We start from the raw sequence: 21249 nt of genomic DNA on the forward strand, positions 1-21249 counted from the left end.
ACACGTGTGTTTGTTTCTAGACTTTCTATTCTGTCCCATTGATCTATTTGTAGAACATCTTCACACCAGTACCATGCTGTTTTGATTACTGTCACTTTATAATAATCCTTGAAATCAGGTAGTGTTAGCCTTCCAACTTTTACTTTATTTTTTCAGAGTTATTCTAGCTATTTTAAGTAATTTGCATTTCCATATGAATTTTAGAATTAGCTTCTCAACTTCTAACAAAAAAAAAAAAAGCCTCTGAGATTTTGGGTTGGACTGTGTTGAATCTATAGGTCAATTTGGAGAAAACTGACATCTTAACAATATTAGTCTTCCAAACCACAAACAAGAGATGTCTCTCCAATTTATTTAGGTCTCCTTTACTTTCAGCATTGTTTCCTAGTTTTCAGGGCACAGTTCTTTCATACCCTTTGTCAGATTTATCCCTAAATATTTCATGGGGTTTTTTTTGTTTGTTTTGTTTTTGCAGTACGCGGGCCTCTCACTGTTGTGGCCTCTCCCATAACGGAGCACAGGCTCCGGACGTGCAGGCTCAGCAGCCATGGCTCACGGGCCTAGCCGCTCCATGGCATGTGGGATCTTCCCGGACTGGGGCACAAACCTGTGTCTCCTGCATTGGCAGGCGGACTCTCAACCACTGTGCCACCAGGGAAGCCCCCCCCTTTTTTTTTCATGTTTTTAATGCTATTATAAATGGTAGTTATTTTAAAAATCTTTATTTCTGATAATGCATTGTTGATATATAGAAGTACAATTGATATTTGTATATTGATCTTGTATCCTGCAATGTTGCTAAACTCACTTAGTTTTAGTAGCATTTTTGTAGATTTCTTTGGATTTTCTCCATAGAAAATCTACTATGAATAAAGACAGTTTTACTTCTTCATTTCCAAATTGGATGTCTTTTTTTTTTTTTTTTCCTTGCCTGACTGCACTGGCTAGAACCTGCAGTACAATATTGAACAGAAGTAGTAAGAGCGGACATGCCTATCTTGTTCTGATCTTAGGGAGAGAGGATTTAGTCTTTTATCACTAAGTATGTTAGCTGTGGGGTCTTTTTGCAGATGACCATTATCAGGTTGAGGGAGTTCCCTTCTTTTCCTAGTTTGTTAAGAGTCTTTATCAGGAATAAATATTGAATTTTATCAAAGCTTTTTTCTGCATCTGTTGAGATAATAATATGGTTTTAGTTTAGTTTGTTAACATGGTAAATTACATTGATTGGTATTCAAATGTTAAACCAATCATGCATTCCTAGGATAAACTCTACCTGGTCATGATATATTATCCTTTTAACATATTGTTGGGTTCAATATGCTAAAATTTTCTTACTAAATTTTGTATTTATTTCATGAAGGATATTGGTTTGAACTTTTCTTATAATGTCTTTGATTTTGGTATCAATGTAATGCGTCTAGAATGAGTTAGGAAGTAGTCCATTCTCTTCAATTATTTGGAAGTTTGTGTAGAACTGGTATTATTTCTTCCTTAAAGGTGGAATCTACCAGTAAAGCCATCTGGGCCTAAAGGGTTTTTGTTTTTTTTTTTAAGGTTTTTGTAGCTATTTTATTTATTTATTTTTTAACATCTTTATTGGAGTGTAATTGCGTTACAATTGTGTGTTAGTTTCTGCTTTATAACAAAGTGAATCAGCTATACATATACATATATCCCCATATCTCCTCCCTCTTGCGTCTCCCTCCCACCTTCCCTATCCCACCCCTCTAGGTGGGCACAAAGCACAGAGCTGATCTCCCTGTGCTATGCCATCACTTCCCACCAACTATCTATTTTACATTTGGTAGTATATATAAATCCATGCCACTCTCTCACTTCGTCCCAGTTTACCCTTCCCCCTCCCCGTGTCCTCAAGTCCATTCTCTACATCTGTGTCTTTAATCCTGTCCTGTCCCTAGGATCTTCAGAACCTTTTTTTTTTTTTTTTTAGATTCCATATATATGTGATAGCATACGGTATTTGTTTTTCTCTTTCTGACTTACTTCACTCTGTATGACAGATTCTAGGTCCATCCACCTCACTACAAATAACTCAATTTCGTTTCTTTTTATGGCTGAGTAATATTCCATTGTATATACGTGCCACATCTTCTTTATCCATTCATCTGTTGATGGACACTTAGGTTGCTTCCATGTCCTGGCTATTGTAAATAGAGCTGCAATGAACATTGTGGTACATGACTCTTTTTGAATTATGGTTTTCTCAGGGTATATGCCCAGTAGTGGGATTGCTGGGTCATATGGTAGTTCTATTTTTAGTATTTTAAGGAACCTCAATACTGTTCTCCATAGTGGCTGTATCAGTTTACATTCCCACCAACAGTGCAAGAGGGTTCCCTTTTCTCCACACCCTCTCCAGCATTTATTGTTTGTAGATTTTTTGATGATGGCCATTCTGACTGGTGTGAGGTGATACCTCATTGTAGTTTTGATTTGCATTTATGTAATGATTAGTGATGTTGTGCATTGTTTCATGTGTTTGTTGGCAATCTGTATATCTTCTTTGGAGAAATGTCTATTTATGTCTTCTGCCCATTTTAGAGGCGTTTTTTTTTTTGTCTTGTTTTTTTAGGAAAGATTTTAACCACATTTTCAATGTATTTAATAGATAATGGGCTATTCATGTGTATTTCTTCTCATGTAAGCTTTTATAATTTGTGTCTTTCAAGGAAATTGTTCATCTCATCTAAGTTGTCCAATTTATTGGTATAAAACTGTTCCTAACATTCTCTTATTATCCTTTTAATATCTTTCAAATCTACAGTGATGTCACCTCTCTCATTCCTGATATAGGTAATTTGTGTCTTCTCTTTCGTTTTCCTCTGTCTGGTTAGAGCTTTATCAATTTTACTGATTTTCTCAAAGAAGTAGTTTCTGGTTTTATCAATTTTTCCACTGTTTTTCTTTTCTGTTTCACTGATTGCCACTTTGATCTTTATTATTTCCTTTCTTCTCTTTGCTTTGGTTTTAATTTTGTCTTCTTTTTCCTAGTTTTTTAAAGTGGAAGCTAAGTTCATTGACTCAAGAGATTTCTTGTTTTCTAATACAAGTTTAGTGCTATAAATTCCCCTCTAAATACTGCTTTAGTGGCATCCCACAAATTCTGATATGTTCTTTTTTCATTTCCATTCCATTCAAAATATTGCTAATTTCCCTTTTGATCGATGGATTATTTATAAGTGTGTTATTTAGTTTTCAAATATTTAGAGATTTTCCAGAAATCTTTCTGTTATTGATTTCTAGTGCAATTTCACTTTGGGCAAAGAACATTCTTTGTACTATTTGAATACTTTCAAGTGTATTAAGACTTGTTTTATGGCCCATAACCATGATAACATAATTATTTCTGTTCCTCTGTATGTAAAATGTCTTTTTTCTCTGACTTGGTAAATGTTCTACGTGAACTTGAGGAGAATGTGTATCTTGCTGCTGATGCGTGAAGTGTTCCATAGATGTCAATTGGGTCAAGTGGGTTGATACTGTTGTTCAGATATTCTATATCCTTTGTTCTATCAATTGTTGAGAGAGAAGTACTGAAATACCTAGCTATAACTGTGGATTTATGTATTTCTTAAAATAATTCTATCAGTTTTTGCTTCATGTATTTTGAAGCTCTGTTGTTAGGTGCATAAATGTTTAGGATTGCTCTGACCTCTTGAGTAACTGACCCCTTTATCATTATAAGGTTACCTCTTTAATCTTTGGTAATATTCTTTGTCCCAAAATCTATTTTGCCTGATACTAATATAGCCACTCAAGGTCTCTTTTGACTACTGTTAGCATGGTAGATTTAAAAAATACTTTTACCTTCTACCTGTTTGTGTCTTTTTATTTTAATTGTATTTTGTGTAAGCAGCATAGAGTCGGGCCTTACTTTTTTCCAATCTGATAATATTTGCCTTTGAGTGGGGGTGTTTTTTTTATTATAAAAGATTATTATTATTATTATTACTTTCATTTGGCTGCACCACATGGCTTGCAGGATCTTAGTTCCCTGACCAGGGATCAAACCCATGCCCTCAGCAGTGAAAGTGTGAAGTCCTAACCACTGGACTGCTGGGGAATTCTCTAAGTGGGGGTAGACGGGCCTCTCACTGCTGTGGCCTCTCCCGTTGCGGAGCACAGGCTCCGGACGCACAGGCTCAGCAGCCATGGCTCACGGGCCCAGCCGCTCCACGGCATGTGAGATCTTCCTGGACCAGGGCACGAACCCGTGTCCCCTGCATCGGCAGGCAGACTCTCAACCACTGCGCCACCAGGGAAGCCCTAATGTGATTCTTGATGTGGTTCGATCTGAGTCTTTCATCTTGCTATTCATTTTCTAACTTGTTGCATCTATTTTTTGTCTCCCTTTTCCTCTTTTCAGCCTTCTTTTGGGTTAATTAAGTATTTTTATGATTCCATTTTATCTTCCTTGTAGCTTATTAACTATAACTCTTGGGTTTTTTAGTGGTTGATTTAGGGTTTATAGTATATATCTTAACTTATCACAGTCTAACCTCAAGTGGCATTATACAACTTCATGTATATATAGTACAAGAATTTTACAATATATTCCATATCTCCCCTCCTGGCCTTTTGCTATCATCATGCATTTTACTTTTCCATACATTATAAACCTCATAATATATTATTATATTTGTATAAGTCAATGATCTTTTAAATAGATTTACATAATAAGAAAAAAATGTATATATTTACCCAGGTAGTTACCTCTCTCAGTGGTTTTCAATCCTTTGTAAAGATTCAGACTTTCTTCTGTCTGGTATTATTGCCCATCTATATGAGTGACTTCCTTTAGCATTTTTTTATAGTGTGAATCTGCTGGTGGTGAATTCTTTCATATTTTGTATGCCTGAAAATATCTTTATTTTACCTTCATTTTTGAAAGATATTTTTGCTGAGTATGGAATTCTAGGTTGACAGTTCTTAGCTTTCAGTACTTTAAAGATGTTGCTCCTGTCTTATTTATACTGTTTCCCATTAGAATATATTGTCATGTTTATTTTAGTTCCTCTGTACATAACAGAGGAATTTTTCTCTTGCTGTTTTTAAGATTTTCTCTTTATTGTTGGCTTTAAGCAATTTTATTATGACATGCTTTGTTGTGGTTTTCTATATATTTCTGTGCTGGGGATTCATTGAACTCCTTGGATTTGTGGGTTTATAAGTTTCATCAAGTTTGGGAAGTTTCTGTCCTTTATTTCTTCAAATATTTTTTGTCTCCCCCACCCCCACTCTTCAGGCACTGCAGTGTCAGTATAAAAAGCTGCTTGTAGTTGTTCCATAGCTCATTAATGTTCTTTTCAGTTTCTTTTATTTTTTCTCTCTGTGTTTCACAGGGGACAGTTTCTATTACTATGTCTTCAAATTATTAATCTTTTCTTCCCTAATGACTAGTCTGTTGTTAATCACATCCAGTGTATTTTTCATTTCAAGCATCGTAGTTGTCACCTTGACAAGTTCATTTTGGGTCTTTTTAATATTTTCAATGTTTACTTAATTTTTTGAAAATATGAGATATACTTATAACTGTTTTGATGTCCTTTTCTGCTAATTCTGACATCTGTGTCAGTTCTGGGTTAGTTTGATTGATTAATGAGTCTCCTCAATATTAATTGTGCTTCCCTGCCTCTGCATGCCTAGTAATCTTTGACTGAATGTCAGGCATTGTTAATTTTATCTTGTAGGATGCTGGATATTCCTGTAAGTACTTTTTCTTCTTCTTCTAGTTTTATGGAGATATAATTGACATACAGCATTGTATATGTTTAAGGTGTAAAGCAGAATATTTGACTTACATACATCATGAAATGACTACCACAAGAAGTTTAGTGAACCTCCATCATCTCATATACACACAAAATAAAAGAAAAAAAAATCTTTTTCCTTGTGATGAGAACTCTTAGGATTTACTGTCTTAACAACTTTCATATATATAATACAGCAGTGTTAGTTATATTTATCGTGCTGTACATTACATCCCTAGTACTTATTTACCTTATAATTGGAAGTTTGCCTAAAAATATTCTTGAGCTTTACTCTGGAATGCAGTTAAATTACTTGGAAACAATTTGATACTTTTTTTTTTTTTTTTTTTTGCAGTTTTGAGGTAGTGCTCAGTCTAGGGCTAAGTATTCTCTATTACTGAGGTAAGACCCTCCTTAGTATTCCAACCAATGCCTGACAAATTGTGAGGTTTTCCTGTCTAGCTGGTGGGAACAGTCCCTGGCCCTGGCCCTGTGTGAATGTTCCCTCTCATCCTTTTGGATGGTACTTTTTACCAGCCCTGAGTAGTTTGCTCACATGCATGCATCAACCAGTACTATGTTGAACATTACAGGGTACCTTCTGCACAGCTCGGGCTCTCTCTCTCTGTGCAGCTCTCTCCCTTCTGGCACTTGGTGCAATGAACTCGTAGCTGCTTTGGTCTCCCTTCACTCTCAGTTTCTTCTACTCAACTTAGGGGACCTATTGGGCTCCACCACAGTTCCCCCTCCCTGCATCATGGTCTGGAAACTCTCCAAGCAGTAAGCTGGGAAAACGGTAAGACTCACATTTACTTGTTTCCCGTTGATCAGGAATCAATGTCATTTGTTGCCTGATGACAGGGTCTTAAAAATCATTTTTCATGTAGTTTTGTCTTTTTTTTTTTTCTGGTTGTTTCAGATGGAAGGGTAAATTTAGTCCCTTTTTATTCATTTTGGCCAAAAGTGGATATTGAGTTGAGCTCTATGGATTTTTCAACCCTAGTGCTCCTCTCTCCTCTTCACATTCCTCCTGCCTTGAAATTTGAGACACAGGAACATTTTACAGAATTCTAGGTAGAGATCAATATCACCTGTGTATAACCCAGAAATTGCCTAATAAAATTGTCACTAGTGAGCAGAGAAAGTTCAAATTCTGCTTTTGTTACCTTCTAGCTGTAGCTTGGATGTGTCTATGTTAGGTACTGGTCCTTATTCCTACACAGCATTCCTATAAAGAATGCTGGAGATTGTGAAAAACAGGTCTTTTCTACTGACCTATACATTTGGCTTAATCCTGAGAATTTTTAGTGCTTAACTATGAAAAATATGACATAAAGGAAAATTCAGAAATAGAAACAAACATGTTAAAAGCTCACTTCTCCCACAAACCATTGTTTATTCTCTAGTGTATGCCCTTCTATGTTTTATCCATGTTATATTTTTTACATGATATAACAAAAATACCCATAGAGTTTTAATATTACTTTTTTTACTTAACAGGATTATTTCCTATGTGGTTGCACAGTATTTTTTGACATCTTTGTCATGTGAGTATGCTATGATTTATTTGTTTCTATATTAAAAGATCGCTTTTCCTTTTATGCTAATATAAAGAATAACTGCAGTGAATATCTTGACTTTCTTTTAGGTTATTTTCTTGGCTAAGCCCTCTGAAGTGAAATTACTAGAGTAGAGGATATAAATATTTTCTTGACTAAGCCCTCTGAAGTGAAATTACTAGAGTAGCGGATATAAATATTTTAATGGTCTTGTTACATATTGCCAAATTGCTTTCTTAAAAGATCATATCACTGTTTACCTCCACCAGCCTGAGGTCTGAGATTGTTGGTCTTACCACATCCTTGCCAGTCCTGTATATTATCACTTAAAATAGAGTATTGTGGCTAATGCAACTGGTGAAGATGACTCTTCATTGTTATTACTTGCATTTTCTTCATTTCTGCAGAAATGAGTTACATTTTCTCTTTTGTGGGCAACAGGAGTCTCACAAGCTCATTCACTGGCCCTGCCTCAGAGGAGTATGGTCACTGGCTTTCTTCCCTCTCCCCCACCCATGCATTCACTCATCAGATGCTTATGGAGCCTCTTCAGCAGGCCAGATAGTATGCTAGGCTCTGGGGATAGAATGGGGGAAGAAAGCAAAGATACAATCCCTACCCAAGGAATATACAGTGTACAGGAAGAGCTTACATGTTATCAGTATCTGGTTGGGAGTGGGAAAATCTGCCAGCCAAAGGGTTCCCAACACATTTGGAAAAAGGAGACTGTGCTTTGGTAAAGTAATAATTTGAATATTCATGAGGAACTAAGCTTAGAAAAACCTGCTAGAAGAACTTTTGATTATTCTGACCTCAGGAAGTTTAGTGGCTAAAGGACAAATGAAAAAAAGAAAGGGACAAACACAATTACATTTTAGGGACAGTTAAATAATACATTCTAATGGAAACTGTTTTCTAAATGGCTGTCACCCTGGACAGAGGAATTGTAGTTGGGGGGCAAATGGAGACAAAATAGTAAGGCCTGGGTTGAATGTGGCACATCATGAAATATTCTGGACAAACAGAGGGCAGCATGAGAGCTCTAAACTCTTGGAAGGCAAAGGAGAGGAGGCCAAGACATTGTAGGGAAGGGAAAATATGAGCGCTTAGAGATTTCTATCAGGGTTGGCTCTGCCCCTTCCCTTCTTGGAGACGAAAGTCAGCTGTGGGGCTGCATGCTGCAGCTCTAGCACCACAGCAACAACCCCACAGTAGATTCAATGCAGTGGGAAATAGAAAAACTCAAAAGGACTGAAACATTACTATTACATCATAGGATCCCTGGCCTATGATACCACTTGTTCTCAAAGTGTAACACTGCATACCATACACATATGTAGTTTGAAAAGGTAAATTTGCCCTTTTTCCCAATGAGATATATCAAAATACAGGTGAGTTCACAAAATATTTATGTATAGTTAAAAAATTAATTATAGGGACTTCCCTGGTGGCACAGTGGTTAGGAATCCACCTGCCAATGCAGGGGACATGGGTTCGAGCTCTGGTCCGGGAAGATCCCACATGCCGTGGAGCAACTAAGCCCACACACCACGACTACTGAGCCTGTGCTCTAGAGCCCGTGAGCCACAACTACTGAGGCTGCGTGCCACAACTACTGAAGCCCTTGCACCTAGAGCCCATGCTCTGCAACAAGAGAAGCCACCATAATGAGAAATGAGAAGCCTGTGCACCGCAACGAAGAGTAGCCCCCGCTCGCCACAACTAAAGAAAGCCCACGCGTAGCAGTGGAGACCCAACACAGCCCAAAATAAATAAATAAACAAATTAACTAATTAAAAAAATAATTATAAAGCAAATACCTATGGAAATAACCACTACCCAAGTCAAGGGATAAAAACAAAACAAAACACTGCCAGCAGCCAGTAGCCTCCTTTGTGCTCTTCCCCATCCCTTTTCCTTCCGTCTCCCCAGAGGCAACCACTGTGCTATGTACATATTCTTAAAATAATTTAGTTTTGCATATTTTTGAACATAACAGAAATATAATCATATTGGATAGAGTCTTCTGTAAGTAGATTTTTGTTCAACATTTTGGAAGATTCCTCCATCAGGATGCATGTAGGTATTATTTGTTCATTCTCATTGCCAAACGGTATTTCATTATATAAATACATCATAACCTATTTATCTACTCTATTGTTGATGAACATTTGAGTTGTGTTCAGTTTGTCATTTGCAAAGAACACTACTCTGAACAGTCTTGTACGTATCTCTTGATGCAAAAGTGTTTCCTTAGGGAGTGGAATAGCTAGATCATAGGATATGCATGTTTTCTACTTTTCTATGTATTGCTAATTACTTGCAAAGTGGTGCCATCAATTAACACTCCTATTGGCAGCATATGATGGTTTGTGTTGCTTGAAATCTTTGCCAACATCTACTGCTGTCACACTTCAAATCATTGCCAGTTTGGCATGTATATAATGGCATCTCACTGTATTTTTAATGTAATTTCCCTAATTACGAAAGTGGTTAATCATCTTTTCATGTATTTATTGGCCACTTGGATTTCCTCTCGCGTGAGGTGCTTAAAGTCTGTGCTCATTTTTCTATTGATGTGTCTTTTTCTTACTGATTCATAGGCATTCTTTATATGTCCTTTGTACTAGTTCTTGGTTAGTTTTATGTATTACATATCTTCTCTCAATTTATGGCTTGATTTTTAACTCTACGGCACCTTCTAAAAACAGTGAAACGTCAGTTTTTTCCTTTGTGATCAGCACTTTTTGTCTCTACTTTTAAGATATCTACAATATCTAAGATATTCTACAATATCTTATTAAAGCTTGACAGTTTTGCCTGTTGCATTTAGATCCTCCAGCTACCTGAAGTTGATTTTTGTGTATAGAGTAAAATAGGGGTCCAGTTTTATTGTTCTTCCACATAGTATATCCAACTTCTGAGGACCATTTGTTGAAAGAAAAGGTTCTGCTGATGTTCAAGTCACTCTATACCCACATGTTATATGAATCTGTCTGGGGACTTTCTATTCTGTTCTGCTGCTCTGTGTCTATCCCTGTGCCAACTCCACTCTGTCTTTATTAGTAAAGCCTCATGAGCTTGATATATGATAGGGCAAGTCCTTTCATTGCTATTGTTCTTCCTTCTTTAATACACAAGCATTAGATGGTAAGGGGCTTACATTATTTTAAGTCTACAGTGGTTCATCCAGAGGAAAATCCCATTTCATGGACAATACATGGCTCCAACAACAGGGCCAACTTCTCCATTAGGCATAGAAGTCAGTGCCTTGGGTCCACAGTACTTCTAGGGGTTCATGAAAACGTTTTAATTTCTTTTAAAATCATAAGAAATGTTTTAATTTCTTTTTGTTGAACAAAGTATTGTAGCATATAGTATTAATATATTCATCTTTATACCAACGCAGTCATAAAATACAATTTTAAATACTTTAGGCAAATGTGCCCAGGGCCTAAGAAAGTCATAAAGTCATATCAGGTCCTGCCTGATAGCATCTTCTTAAAAATTAGTCACACGGGCAGAGTTTAGGTGGGTCATCCCTGTCCTGCCCTACGGGCTAATTTTTCCTCCTAATGGTAGATAAGCATACCATCTTCATTTGGAAAAAGAGTACACACCAGTAAGTTAACAATCCCCCAAATGCTAATTTAAAATTTAAATAAAAATGGAATTCAAATGATGTTTATTGGGAATTCCCTGGCAATCCAGTGGTTAGAACTCCGTGCTTCCACTGCAGGGGGCCACAGGTTCAATCCTGGTTGGGGAACTAAGATCCCACATGCCGCGAGGTGCAGCCAAAAAAGAAAAAACAACAACAACAACAAAAAACCACCATTTATTTCCAGGCATTTGCCAGGTACTAGGGGGTATAGGGATAAACAAAATGAACTTACAGTTTCTAGCATATAAAAGAATACAAATGGTTAACAAATTATTATAATTGGGAGAATGGCACACAAATAGAAGTATAGTAGCAAGGCTGAGCTAATTCTTAGTTGCAAAATAGGTATTGTTATTTTTAGTTGTACAAATGAGAAAACCAAGACATAGAACAATTGAGTGGCTTATCCCAAGCCTCAGCCAATATACATCAGGGGCAGTATTTGAATACCAAGACTCTGACTCCAAGTCCTGTGCAGTTTACCATCTGGTCTGAAACAGTGCTCATTCTGTAGTAGACACTCAATAAATTAGACTGGATTCAAATGAGGGAGAAACGTTGCCACTCCAGAGGATTTTACCGTTCTCTTAGAGCAGCTTTTTAATCTTTCCTCCCCAACCCCCAGCTTTATTAAGGTATATTTTACTTATCATAGAATATACCCAATTCAAGTGTACAGTTCAATGATTTCTAGTAACTTGACCAAGTGGTGCAACCATCACCATGAATCAGCTTTAGAACATTTTTGTCCCCCAGCAAGAAACCTCATGCCCACTTTCAGTTAATTTTCATTCCCACCCCTTGCCCCAGGCAACCACTATTCTATTTCCTGTCTCTATAAATTTGCTTTTTCTGGATATTTCATATAAATGAAATCATATAATATGTGGTCTCTTCTGTCTAGTTTCTTTCACTTAGCATAATGTTTTTGTTTTGTTCTGTTTTTTGGCCATAGCTTGAGGCATGTGGGATCTTAGTTCTCCGATCAGGGATCGAACCCAAGTCCCCTGCGATGGAATCTCGGAGTTTCAACCACTGGGCTGCCAGGGAATTCCCAGCATAAAGTTTTTGAAGTTCATTCATGGTGTAGCATGTGTCAATAGTTTGTTCCTTATTATTGCTGCATGGTATTCCATTGTATGGATACACAATTTTGTCTATCCATTCATGAGTAGATTGACATTTAGGTTGTTTCCAGTTTTCGACTGTAATGAATAATGCTGCTATATGAACATTTGTATATAAGTTTTTGTGAGGACACGTGCCTTTATTTCTCCTGGGGAGATAGAATTAATATCTTATTATGGTTTTGATTTGTATTTCCCTAACCGCTAATGATGTTGAGCATCTTTTCATGTGATTATTGGCCATTTGTGTATGTTCTCTGAAGAAATCTCTATTCCAAATCTTTTGCCCATGTTTTGATTGGATGGTCATCTTATGACTGAGTTGTAAGAGTTCTTTGTAAATTCTGGATACAAATCCTTTATTAAATATGTGTTTTGCAAGTATTTTTCTAGTCTATCATTGTCTTTTCATTTTCTTAATGTTGCTTTTTGAAGTGTAAAAGTTTTGAATTTTGATGAGGTCAATGAAATTCACTGACAAAAAGACAGTCTGTTCAATAGATGGTGCTGGGACAATTGGATATCCACATGCAAAAAGATGAATTTAGATGCTCACCTCACACCACACACAAAAATTAACTCAACATGACTCACAGACTTTAATGCAAGAGATAAAACAATAAAACTTTTAGACAAAAAACGTGGAAGAGAAACTTTCAAGATCTTGGGTTAGGCAAAGGTTTTTTTCATCTATTCCTTTTTTCTTTCCCCCCCTTTTTTTTTTTTGTCCATGCCACGCAGCTTCTGGGATCTTAGTTCCCCGACCAGGGATTGAACCTGGGCCCTCGGCAGTGAAAGTGCGGAGTCCCAACCACTGGACCACCAAGGAATTCCCATTTTTTCATCTGTTCTTGAATTCTTGTCCTTATTAAACACAATATATGTACGTGTATATGTTTGTATGTGGTATGTCTGTGTAATGTAGGTAGATAACTATGTAGCCACCTTCAGTCAAAATCATAAAATATTTTACCAGGCTTGTTGGCTAAAATTTGAATTATCAATCACACAAATATGGTGAAAGAAAATATGCAAAATATAAGTGGCAAGCCAGCTAGAACAGAACATCCAGAGCTTGGCAGTTGGAATGTGAGACAAAGCTGTGCAAATAGTAAATTAATCCCCTCTTCAAATACTTTGCAACATGTGTACCTACATTTCAGGCTAAGAAATGTTGATTACAGGCAGTCACTGATTGTAGATTAAGAAGGGTACAATCTCCTACAGGAGGGTGAATCTATCTGCTAAAAAGATGTTGCATACTCTAATGTTTGCAATGATATAATAGGCTAAGGTAAAATTCTTACAGTCTATTACTTTCAAAATACATAGGAAAATTATTACTGAAGATTCCATAATTTGTCAAGAAGAAAGTTTTAGACACAAAGCTTTACTTTTAAAGGCACTATCTTCTATTAAATTCTCTGGATTGCACCTAAAATTAATAGGTAATTTCATGGTCAAATTACCATTCTCACCCCAACAAGGGATACACAAGAATACTGGCATAGCACTTGGCCACTTGTGTCCACTGTGAGTCAGTCAGTGTCTTGCCTGTGTCCCTTCGTGGCAACTAAAGGAGGCTTTGCTAAGCCTGAATCTTGAATTCCTCTATTCAGAGCAATATTCATTTTCAAAATATATTTCTGCACAATCAAAACTGCTTATTAACATTTCATTACTTCTTATTAACAATTCAGTATCTTTTCATTTTTTTCAGGTACAACTGGTTATTTATATATATTCACCTCTCCCTCTTAGAAAAGGTAACATGTTTTATCATTCTTTTATCCCTTATATGAGTGGTTTTTAAGTCATTGGAGCCAGTAGTCAAGTACTGGAACCCTGCCTTACAGCCTCTGACAAGGGTCTGAGAACACAATAAACGCTTGGTAAGTTTTTGTTGGAATGAAGTAAATATTCATTACTAATACTGTAGTTTTTAAATTGCATTTCGTTAGCCCCAAGTTCTAATGGCAGAAAATATACTACAGAATCAATCAAATTCTAGGAGAGACATCACTGTAATGAAAGCTAATCTTTCAATGCCAAGAGCCCAATACCAATTTTTTCTTTCTTCAATACCTAGTGACATGATGTTCTCTCATTTATTCTAAACGAGAATTTAGAATATTCTCTTTCCTCTTAATTTACAGCCTCTATGTAAATCTCTTGAGCAGTTTAAAAGTTAGATTTCTAAAATCCAGGATGAAGTGGATTTAGCTGAGTACAGACACATAGCAAGAAGTGCCCCAGATAAAGTTAGCTTTATTATCACTACAGTTGTTGTTAACATAGTCTAATAATCACTTCCATCTTGAAAATAAGTGCAAACGATTTACCAGCTCATTAAAATTTGACATAAATTTGGAAGAGGATGCTAAGTAGTGAAATGAATAAAGACACCTTTTTCTCCAACTTGTTGCGTTTGAGTGGATGCTGGCAAAGCACATATGCTATGAAGTTTGTGGGTAAAATAGCACTTTTCAAAAAACAAGTGAACTGAAAAAAAATTCACAAATTCTTTTAAAATACTTTTCTTCTTGCCTAAGATATAACCTAGACTGGTTCTGAGTAATTTTCTCAAATACTATCTGCAGTGATCTTTTCAGTTACAGCCCTCCAGGCTTTCAGCCACCTGGAAACATTAAGACCCCCTGGAGTCTTATCCTGACCTGAGTTCAGGCCTCTATACTGGAGGAATTTTCAGAAGCTTTAGACTAGTAACTTACCTGCTCAGTATCAGATCAGCCACTCTGCTGATCCAGCTCTGATACTGTAACCTAGTTTCAGGCACTAAAATTTTATCTGGTTATTTGTAACCAAGCTCCTATCTTGTACCACCTGAAACTAGGTCCTAGAGTCTTCTGCTGTGATCCTTCGTCCTACTGTGGGACTTTACTTTGTATCCAAGTTGGTGTAATACTCCCTATACCGTTGAGCAAGCCTAGTTAGAGCCCTACTGTAGAATTCCAGTCTTCATGAATATGTCCCCAATACATGCCACCTGATGGCTATGATGCAGACTTCTCTCACATCTGTGTTTCTACTTATTGCCTCCTGTCAGACTCCTCTAGAAACAGGCCCTATGCTTGAACTAAATTCCCTACCGTCAGTTCCTTTTTCCATGCCTTGCCTAGCATTGGCAGGGCTGTCGGGATTTTGGGTCCTGCCACAGACTGATCCATCTCAATGCTGAGTTCTAATTCTAATAGTAACTCAATACCGCTATTGAAAAATAGGTCTGTTCAAACCAGCCAACAGTAAGTTTAAAATGCCTCATTAAATATACATCTGCCACTTGAAATTCCAAAAGAAAATACCCAATACCTGTCTGAATGAATCCTGATTTGTATCCATTAGTTGTGCCATTTTCTGGGGCCACGGTTGATGACACTGAAGAGTTTGGTTTAATAGAGTGGCAAATGGTAGAGGATTGTCGGCTTCTACACTCTAGAAAGGAGTAAGAATCACATTATGTAAGGAAAACAATATTCTGTTAAAACAGGTGAGGGAGACACAATCCATAAAATCTCTAAAATAAGCTGCTGTTCCTCAAGTGGCAGCACGTTCTTTAACAGAGATCCCCCTTCCCCAACCTTAACTCCAATAGAATGTTCAAGCTGGTGAACACAATTCGTCTTCCTAGAGCCAAATGTCATGTTTGGAAGGCAAAGAAATAGTTACAAAGAACAATTAGACATTTGTTCCTCACAGACTAGTTCCCAGGAGAAAAATTACTCATAACCTATATAGTCATGTTAGTTTCATGGGTAATACTGAGGTTAAAATATCAATAATTTATAAAAACCAAATAAGCTTTCAAGCACCAGTTAACCTTCTGTCCAGGATTGATTTACGTGTAGAATAGTAATCTAGAGTCCTTCTAGGCTGCCTTCAACCCTCTCTACTCAACCTTAATTTACATCCAGAAACAGAAGCAAAGAAAATATTATACACAGAGGAGAAAAATTAGAAATTCTCAAATTCTTATTATTCTCAGTTCTTATTAGAGGAAATAGGTAGACAATATTCAAGGTACTTACTGATCATACAAAACTAAGCTTCATTTTAAATGAGCCAATATTACTTGAGGCTTTGGTGTAATATTTTAATAATACTTTGTACTGATTCAGGTAGATAGCAAATACTGTGACAACCTGTGTCACAGGTTTTCGGGGCTCTAACTTCCAACCAAATTATACTATATGTTGTACTATATTAGTCTTTAAAGGTAGCATGTGAAAAAGAAACATAAATGGTTGTAAATGACAAAGTTAATTATAGTGGGTCCTTTAGAGAATTTCCAAGTTTATTGGATACATGCAAAAGTTAGAGGCAGTTTTCTATAACCTTCTATCTATGACATTCCTTGAAGAGCTACTGTATTTTGACTGAAAAGGATATCTCCATGTTATGTATATTATATGCAAATATGTAGTTTGATAGGTATGTACATATATACAATTCCAATTCCAAAACAGAATGACTATAAATGTGAGGCTCCAGAAGCCACCCAGGATCATTGTATCACAAACTATTTCACAAATGTTATTATTTACCAGAAAGGTGAATTGTCACTGAGCACTAAATAAGAACTTAAAAATATTTTATGCAACCAAAACAAAAGCTAAAAAAAGGCAGTTAAAAGGCAGGGAGGTGATACCTATCCTATTTTTACTCTTTTATTAGGGTTCATGACATTTAAAATGATTTTTCTAGAGGAAAAGTCTTTAGACTTTATCAGGATAAAGAGTTATCTATAATTTACCACGCTTACGATTTAGTGGTCACAGCACTAATCACAGTCCTGATGATCCCTGGCTCAGAACATGCAGCCATTTCCTAAGGAGTTATATAATCTCTCCTCAAATGCAACCAGGAGTCATCATGGTAAGATTCAGAAACAAATCTTCAGCTGTAATTTGGATTTACTATGCTATTTTTCATGGTCAGGCCAAAATCTTTCACAAACAACAAATAGAAATATTAAAGACAATTATTCTATTGTCTTTAACAATATAATAATATTAATAATGGAGGGGAAATCTCAGCATCTAAGAAACTGCTCAAAAGAATAAGAAGTCCCACTGCATTAAACAATGTACAGAACTTGTGGCAACTCCTATCAACCACAAGATGATGTGACATTTCAACTGGATTCATTTTCAAAAATAAGTTTAAGTTCTTCCTAACTGAAGAGAAACAAAACTTTGTCAACTTAATACTGCCTTTTCCCAGGTATGATGAAGAGAGCATTATTTATTCCAAAGTTTGCTTAGTTCTAATAGAAAAATGAAGACTCAAGAATTACCAAAGACCCTAAATAAAGTAGAAAGAGCATCTGACCAGGAAACTGACACTTTGAAGTCCTCTCTAAATGACAGAAGAGCTAGAAAGAGCCCATTTTTCCCCGAGAGCTGTATTCCACACCCCTAAGTGACAAATACAAGGAGAAATACCCTTTCCCAAATTTCAATAGTTTCTGTTAAAAACAAAAAGGAGCAAGTCAAATAACCTGCCAGAGGGCTTTACATTTTTGGATTGTCTTCTGAACTTGGGATATTTATCTATTCCACACCTGGATTCTGAACCCCGTATGGGTCACTTGTCAATACTATCGTAACATCCACATTCCCTTCCCATTCCCTCCCAGAAGTTGACACTACCTTTCCAGCAGATAAGAGGTCCCTTCGACAGTACACCCTGGGAGCTTCTGACTAGGTAGTACTTTAAGTGCTTCTGCTTCTTTGGCTGGGTGGTGAGCTTCAAGTTTATGTGGTTGGAAAATTCCGTGAAATACCGAAATCCTCTTTCTCCACAGCCGATACAGTTTCCAGAAAACCCTAAAAGGAAGAAAAACAAAGTTACTGGTGGTCTTGTATGTTGTTACAATACTTTCACATATACAAAACACAGAAATATTCACTCTTTGGCTTGACAACTTCCTAATTTTGATGAAATAATTCAAAGGAAAAAAAAATGTACAACAATTTAGCAGTTATTTTATAACAGTGAAAGACTGAAAATAATTTTTAAATGCTCTAAAAGGATAATGGTTAAGGAAATAGAATAGATAGTACCATATGATAGAATTTATATAGTTAACATAAAAAATTCTGGTCCTAGAGATATCTATTATTTCTTCCTTACATATTCCCTTCTTAACCTACTGGCTCTGGTTCTCCACCCGACCCACCATGTGGACTTAACTCCAGAGGCACAATTGATTAGACTGTGGATCAATATTTGACCCAATCTAGGATAGTCAGAGTCTCTCTCCTGGAATGCTGAAATAAATACAAAAAGAATCAGTCAGATGGTACTGGACTCTGGATATGTAAGGTTTTGTAAAACTGGAACCCAAGTCAGGGCTGTGCCATCTAGGGTGTGGGAGAGAGCAAACAGAATTGTGAAGAGGAAGCTGGTCTCCAGATAGGAGAGCACGAACAGAGATGTATAAACTCAGGGCATTGTCAGCTTCCTAGTTTCTATGAGATCTAGGGAACACAAGTTCCCTAAGGGTCCCATTTCCTCTCTGTTCAACCCCTCTTTATTCAAACTAGCTCATTATTCCTTAGACTTAACATCCAAACAATTCTCACTCAGATTAATCAAACAAAATAAGACTTTCAGTGATCTTCTTGGAACAGAGGACATGCCAAGAAGAAGAAATGGAGAAGGCTGGGAGGATGAGAGGTCATGCTTTGCTTGATTGGAAATCAAATTTTCAATCTCCCTTATTACACAGAAGAAAAGTGGACAGTAAGAGAGTGAGTTCTTCTGGTTGTGAGTTATGAGGACATAACATATGTATGGTCATATTGGCAAATAAGGGCATTCCAAATTTCATAAACACAATGTCTCTATATACAAATAACTAAATGAAAATAAATTCACTTATGGAATAATACACTCTTTTAAAACCACCAAACCAACCTGTTTTATAATTAACAAAGATATATAAGGAGAGTAGAGAAAGACCATGAGGATTAAAGACAAAATATTTCACAATGTCCCAATCTCAGGATGCCGACAATCAATTCAGAACATTTAGAAATGGGCATTCCAATTTATTATTATTTATTCAATAATTTTTTATTGAGCACCTACCTATATGCCAAGCATTTTGCTAAACACTGGAAAAACAGTGGTGAACAAGAGATAGTCCCAATTTCTGGTCAGTTACATAAAATTAGTAATTCTATATAATTAGCTTATTACCATCATTTTATAGAAATATAAACATCAATATAATCATAAATTATTTAAAACATATTCAGAGATGGATTGCATTTGAGAGCATTTGGCTATTTGTCTAATACCTTGGAGCTGTAGGCCAAAAAAAGAAAGATGTCAATGACTGCCTAGTTTACCAAATTTCTAAAGCCAACCATCCATCTAACCATTCATCCACCCATCCACCCGTCCACGCATCCATGAATGCATGCATCCATACACTAATCCATGCATCTATCCACCTGTCCATCCATCCATCCAACAAATATCTGTACTCTACTATGTGCTAGGCACTATTTCAGGTACCAGGTTTTTAGCATTGAACAAGGAAGACAAAACCACTGCCTCCACAGAGCTTACTTTCTGATGTGATCATTATGCCTTGATAGAAAATTGGCTGACCTATGAGGCAGATGCAACATACCCAAAACACAATAAAACTAAGAACCTTCATCTGAAATAGAGACAGTGCCAAAAAATGAGGCTTATCTGATAGGTCCAAGTAGTTCATCAAAGATTAACATGAGAATTAGAATTAACAAATTACTGGGGTTAGATTTTATCTTTTATCTTTTCCTCTACCTGTTTTCTGAGGTGAAAAGCAAGACTTGAGTATGAAGAGGGAGAAAAGCAATGGATCTGGATAATCTTCAAAGAAGAGAAACTTCACATTAACGATGAGAATTAACAATATAAAAGAGTAAGAACTTTAGCGTCCATTTTTAAAACTCTGTATAGTTTTCTGTATTAACTTTGGTTCAAGAGAGATTTTATCTGCTCAAAGTTCTTGCTGTCACTATCACAATAAATAATATCTCTTACAGCCAAATTACCTTTCTAGTTTTTCTAGCAATCAGGTCTTCGAATTGCATGGCAGATTTGGGGCATATGTGTGGCCAAGTGATCAATTTATTTTAAAATCAATTCCCCCACAGTCTTTGGAATCTGCATAATTTATATAAAAATTTAGACAAATTGATATTGGAGTCCACAGGGATTCTAGAATATTTTAAGCTTAAAAAATTTTCCCACTATATCTTTTTAAACTTTTGTGTTTTTTTTTTTGGCCACACCGTGTGGCTTGTCAGATCTTAGTTCCCCAACCAGGGATCAGACCCAGACCCTCCTCAGTGAAAGCGCGGAGTCCTAACCACTGGACCACCAGGGAATTCCCTCCACTATATCTTAATGCATACTAAAATCAACCATCATAAGTAAGAACTGTTAGATGAATATTAACTTTTTGACAATAGAGTAATGAACATATAAAAATCTCATTGTGCTTGTTCAAGAGAAAACTTTTACCATTTTACTGTACTACACTTTCACTTGGAGAAGTGGTTAATAAAAAATTATTAACAAAGTTCCATGTCTATAAGGGTATTTAATAAATATGACAGAATGGCAGAATAATTACCATTTAAAGAGCAAGTACTATATGCCAGGCACTGTGCTATTGGGTACCTTATAAACATGATCTGTTTGATCTTTATAATCCTGCCGGGTGGGCATTATTGGCTCCCTGAGACTTCAAGAAGATAAGTAGCTTGCCCAAGTTCTTAAAGTGCTAACTAGAAAATCTGGGATTTAAACCCAGTTCCAATTCCAAAGCCCATGCTCTTTGGTTTCATATTCCCAATTACAAAGGATTATAAAATCTATTATTCTGATGGTGTTTTCTGTGTGAGTCCCATGATGTATTCTAAGAGGATTCCTCTAGTCATGAAGAATCATTTAGCAAAAAGACATCATAAGAGATTTTTCTATGTCTTCAGTCAGAGCCACATATGAACTGTTCCATTCGATAAAACTTTGATGCTTTTAAAGTGCTAAAAAGAAGTTTCCCAAAGCTTTTCTACCAGAGCCAACTAGGTTCTTAGCTCTGT

The 21249-nt window shown here is 36.4% G+C and overlaps 1 protein-coding gene across 1 annotated transcript in view; it reads right to left on the minus strand.

Annotated features, from left to right (window-relative positions):
• Positions 1 to 21249, minus strand: part of GREB1L (GREB1 like retinoic acid receptor coactivator) — a 257506-nt gene that overhangs the window by 80020 nt on the left and 156237 nt on the right. The window contains exons 6-7 of the mRNA XM_029233377.1: positions 17794 to 17970; positions 15455 to 15577 (exon numbers count right to left, since the gene is read on the minus strand). Coding sequence (XP_029089210.1) covers positions 15455 to 15577; positions 17794 to 17970 — 300 coding nt within the window. The remainder of the gene's footprint in view (positions 1 to 15454; positions 15578 to 17793; positions 17971 to 21249) is intronic.

Source organism: Monodon monoceros, unplaced genomic scaffold (assembly GCF_005190385.1).
Source record: "Monodon monoceros isolate NGI ecotype Baffin Bay Population unplaced genomic scaffold, NGI_Narwhal_1 Super_Scaffold_1, whole genome shotgun sequence".
Taxonomy (NCBI): Eukaryota; Metazoa; Chordata; class Mammalia; order Artiodactyla; family Monodontidae; genus Monodon; species Monodon monoceros.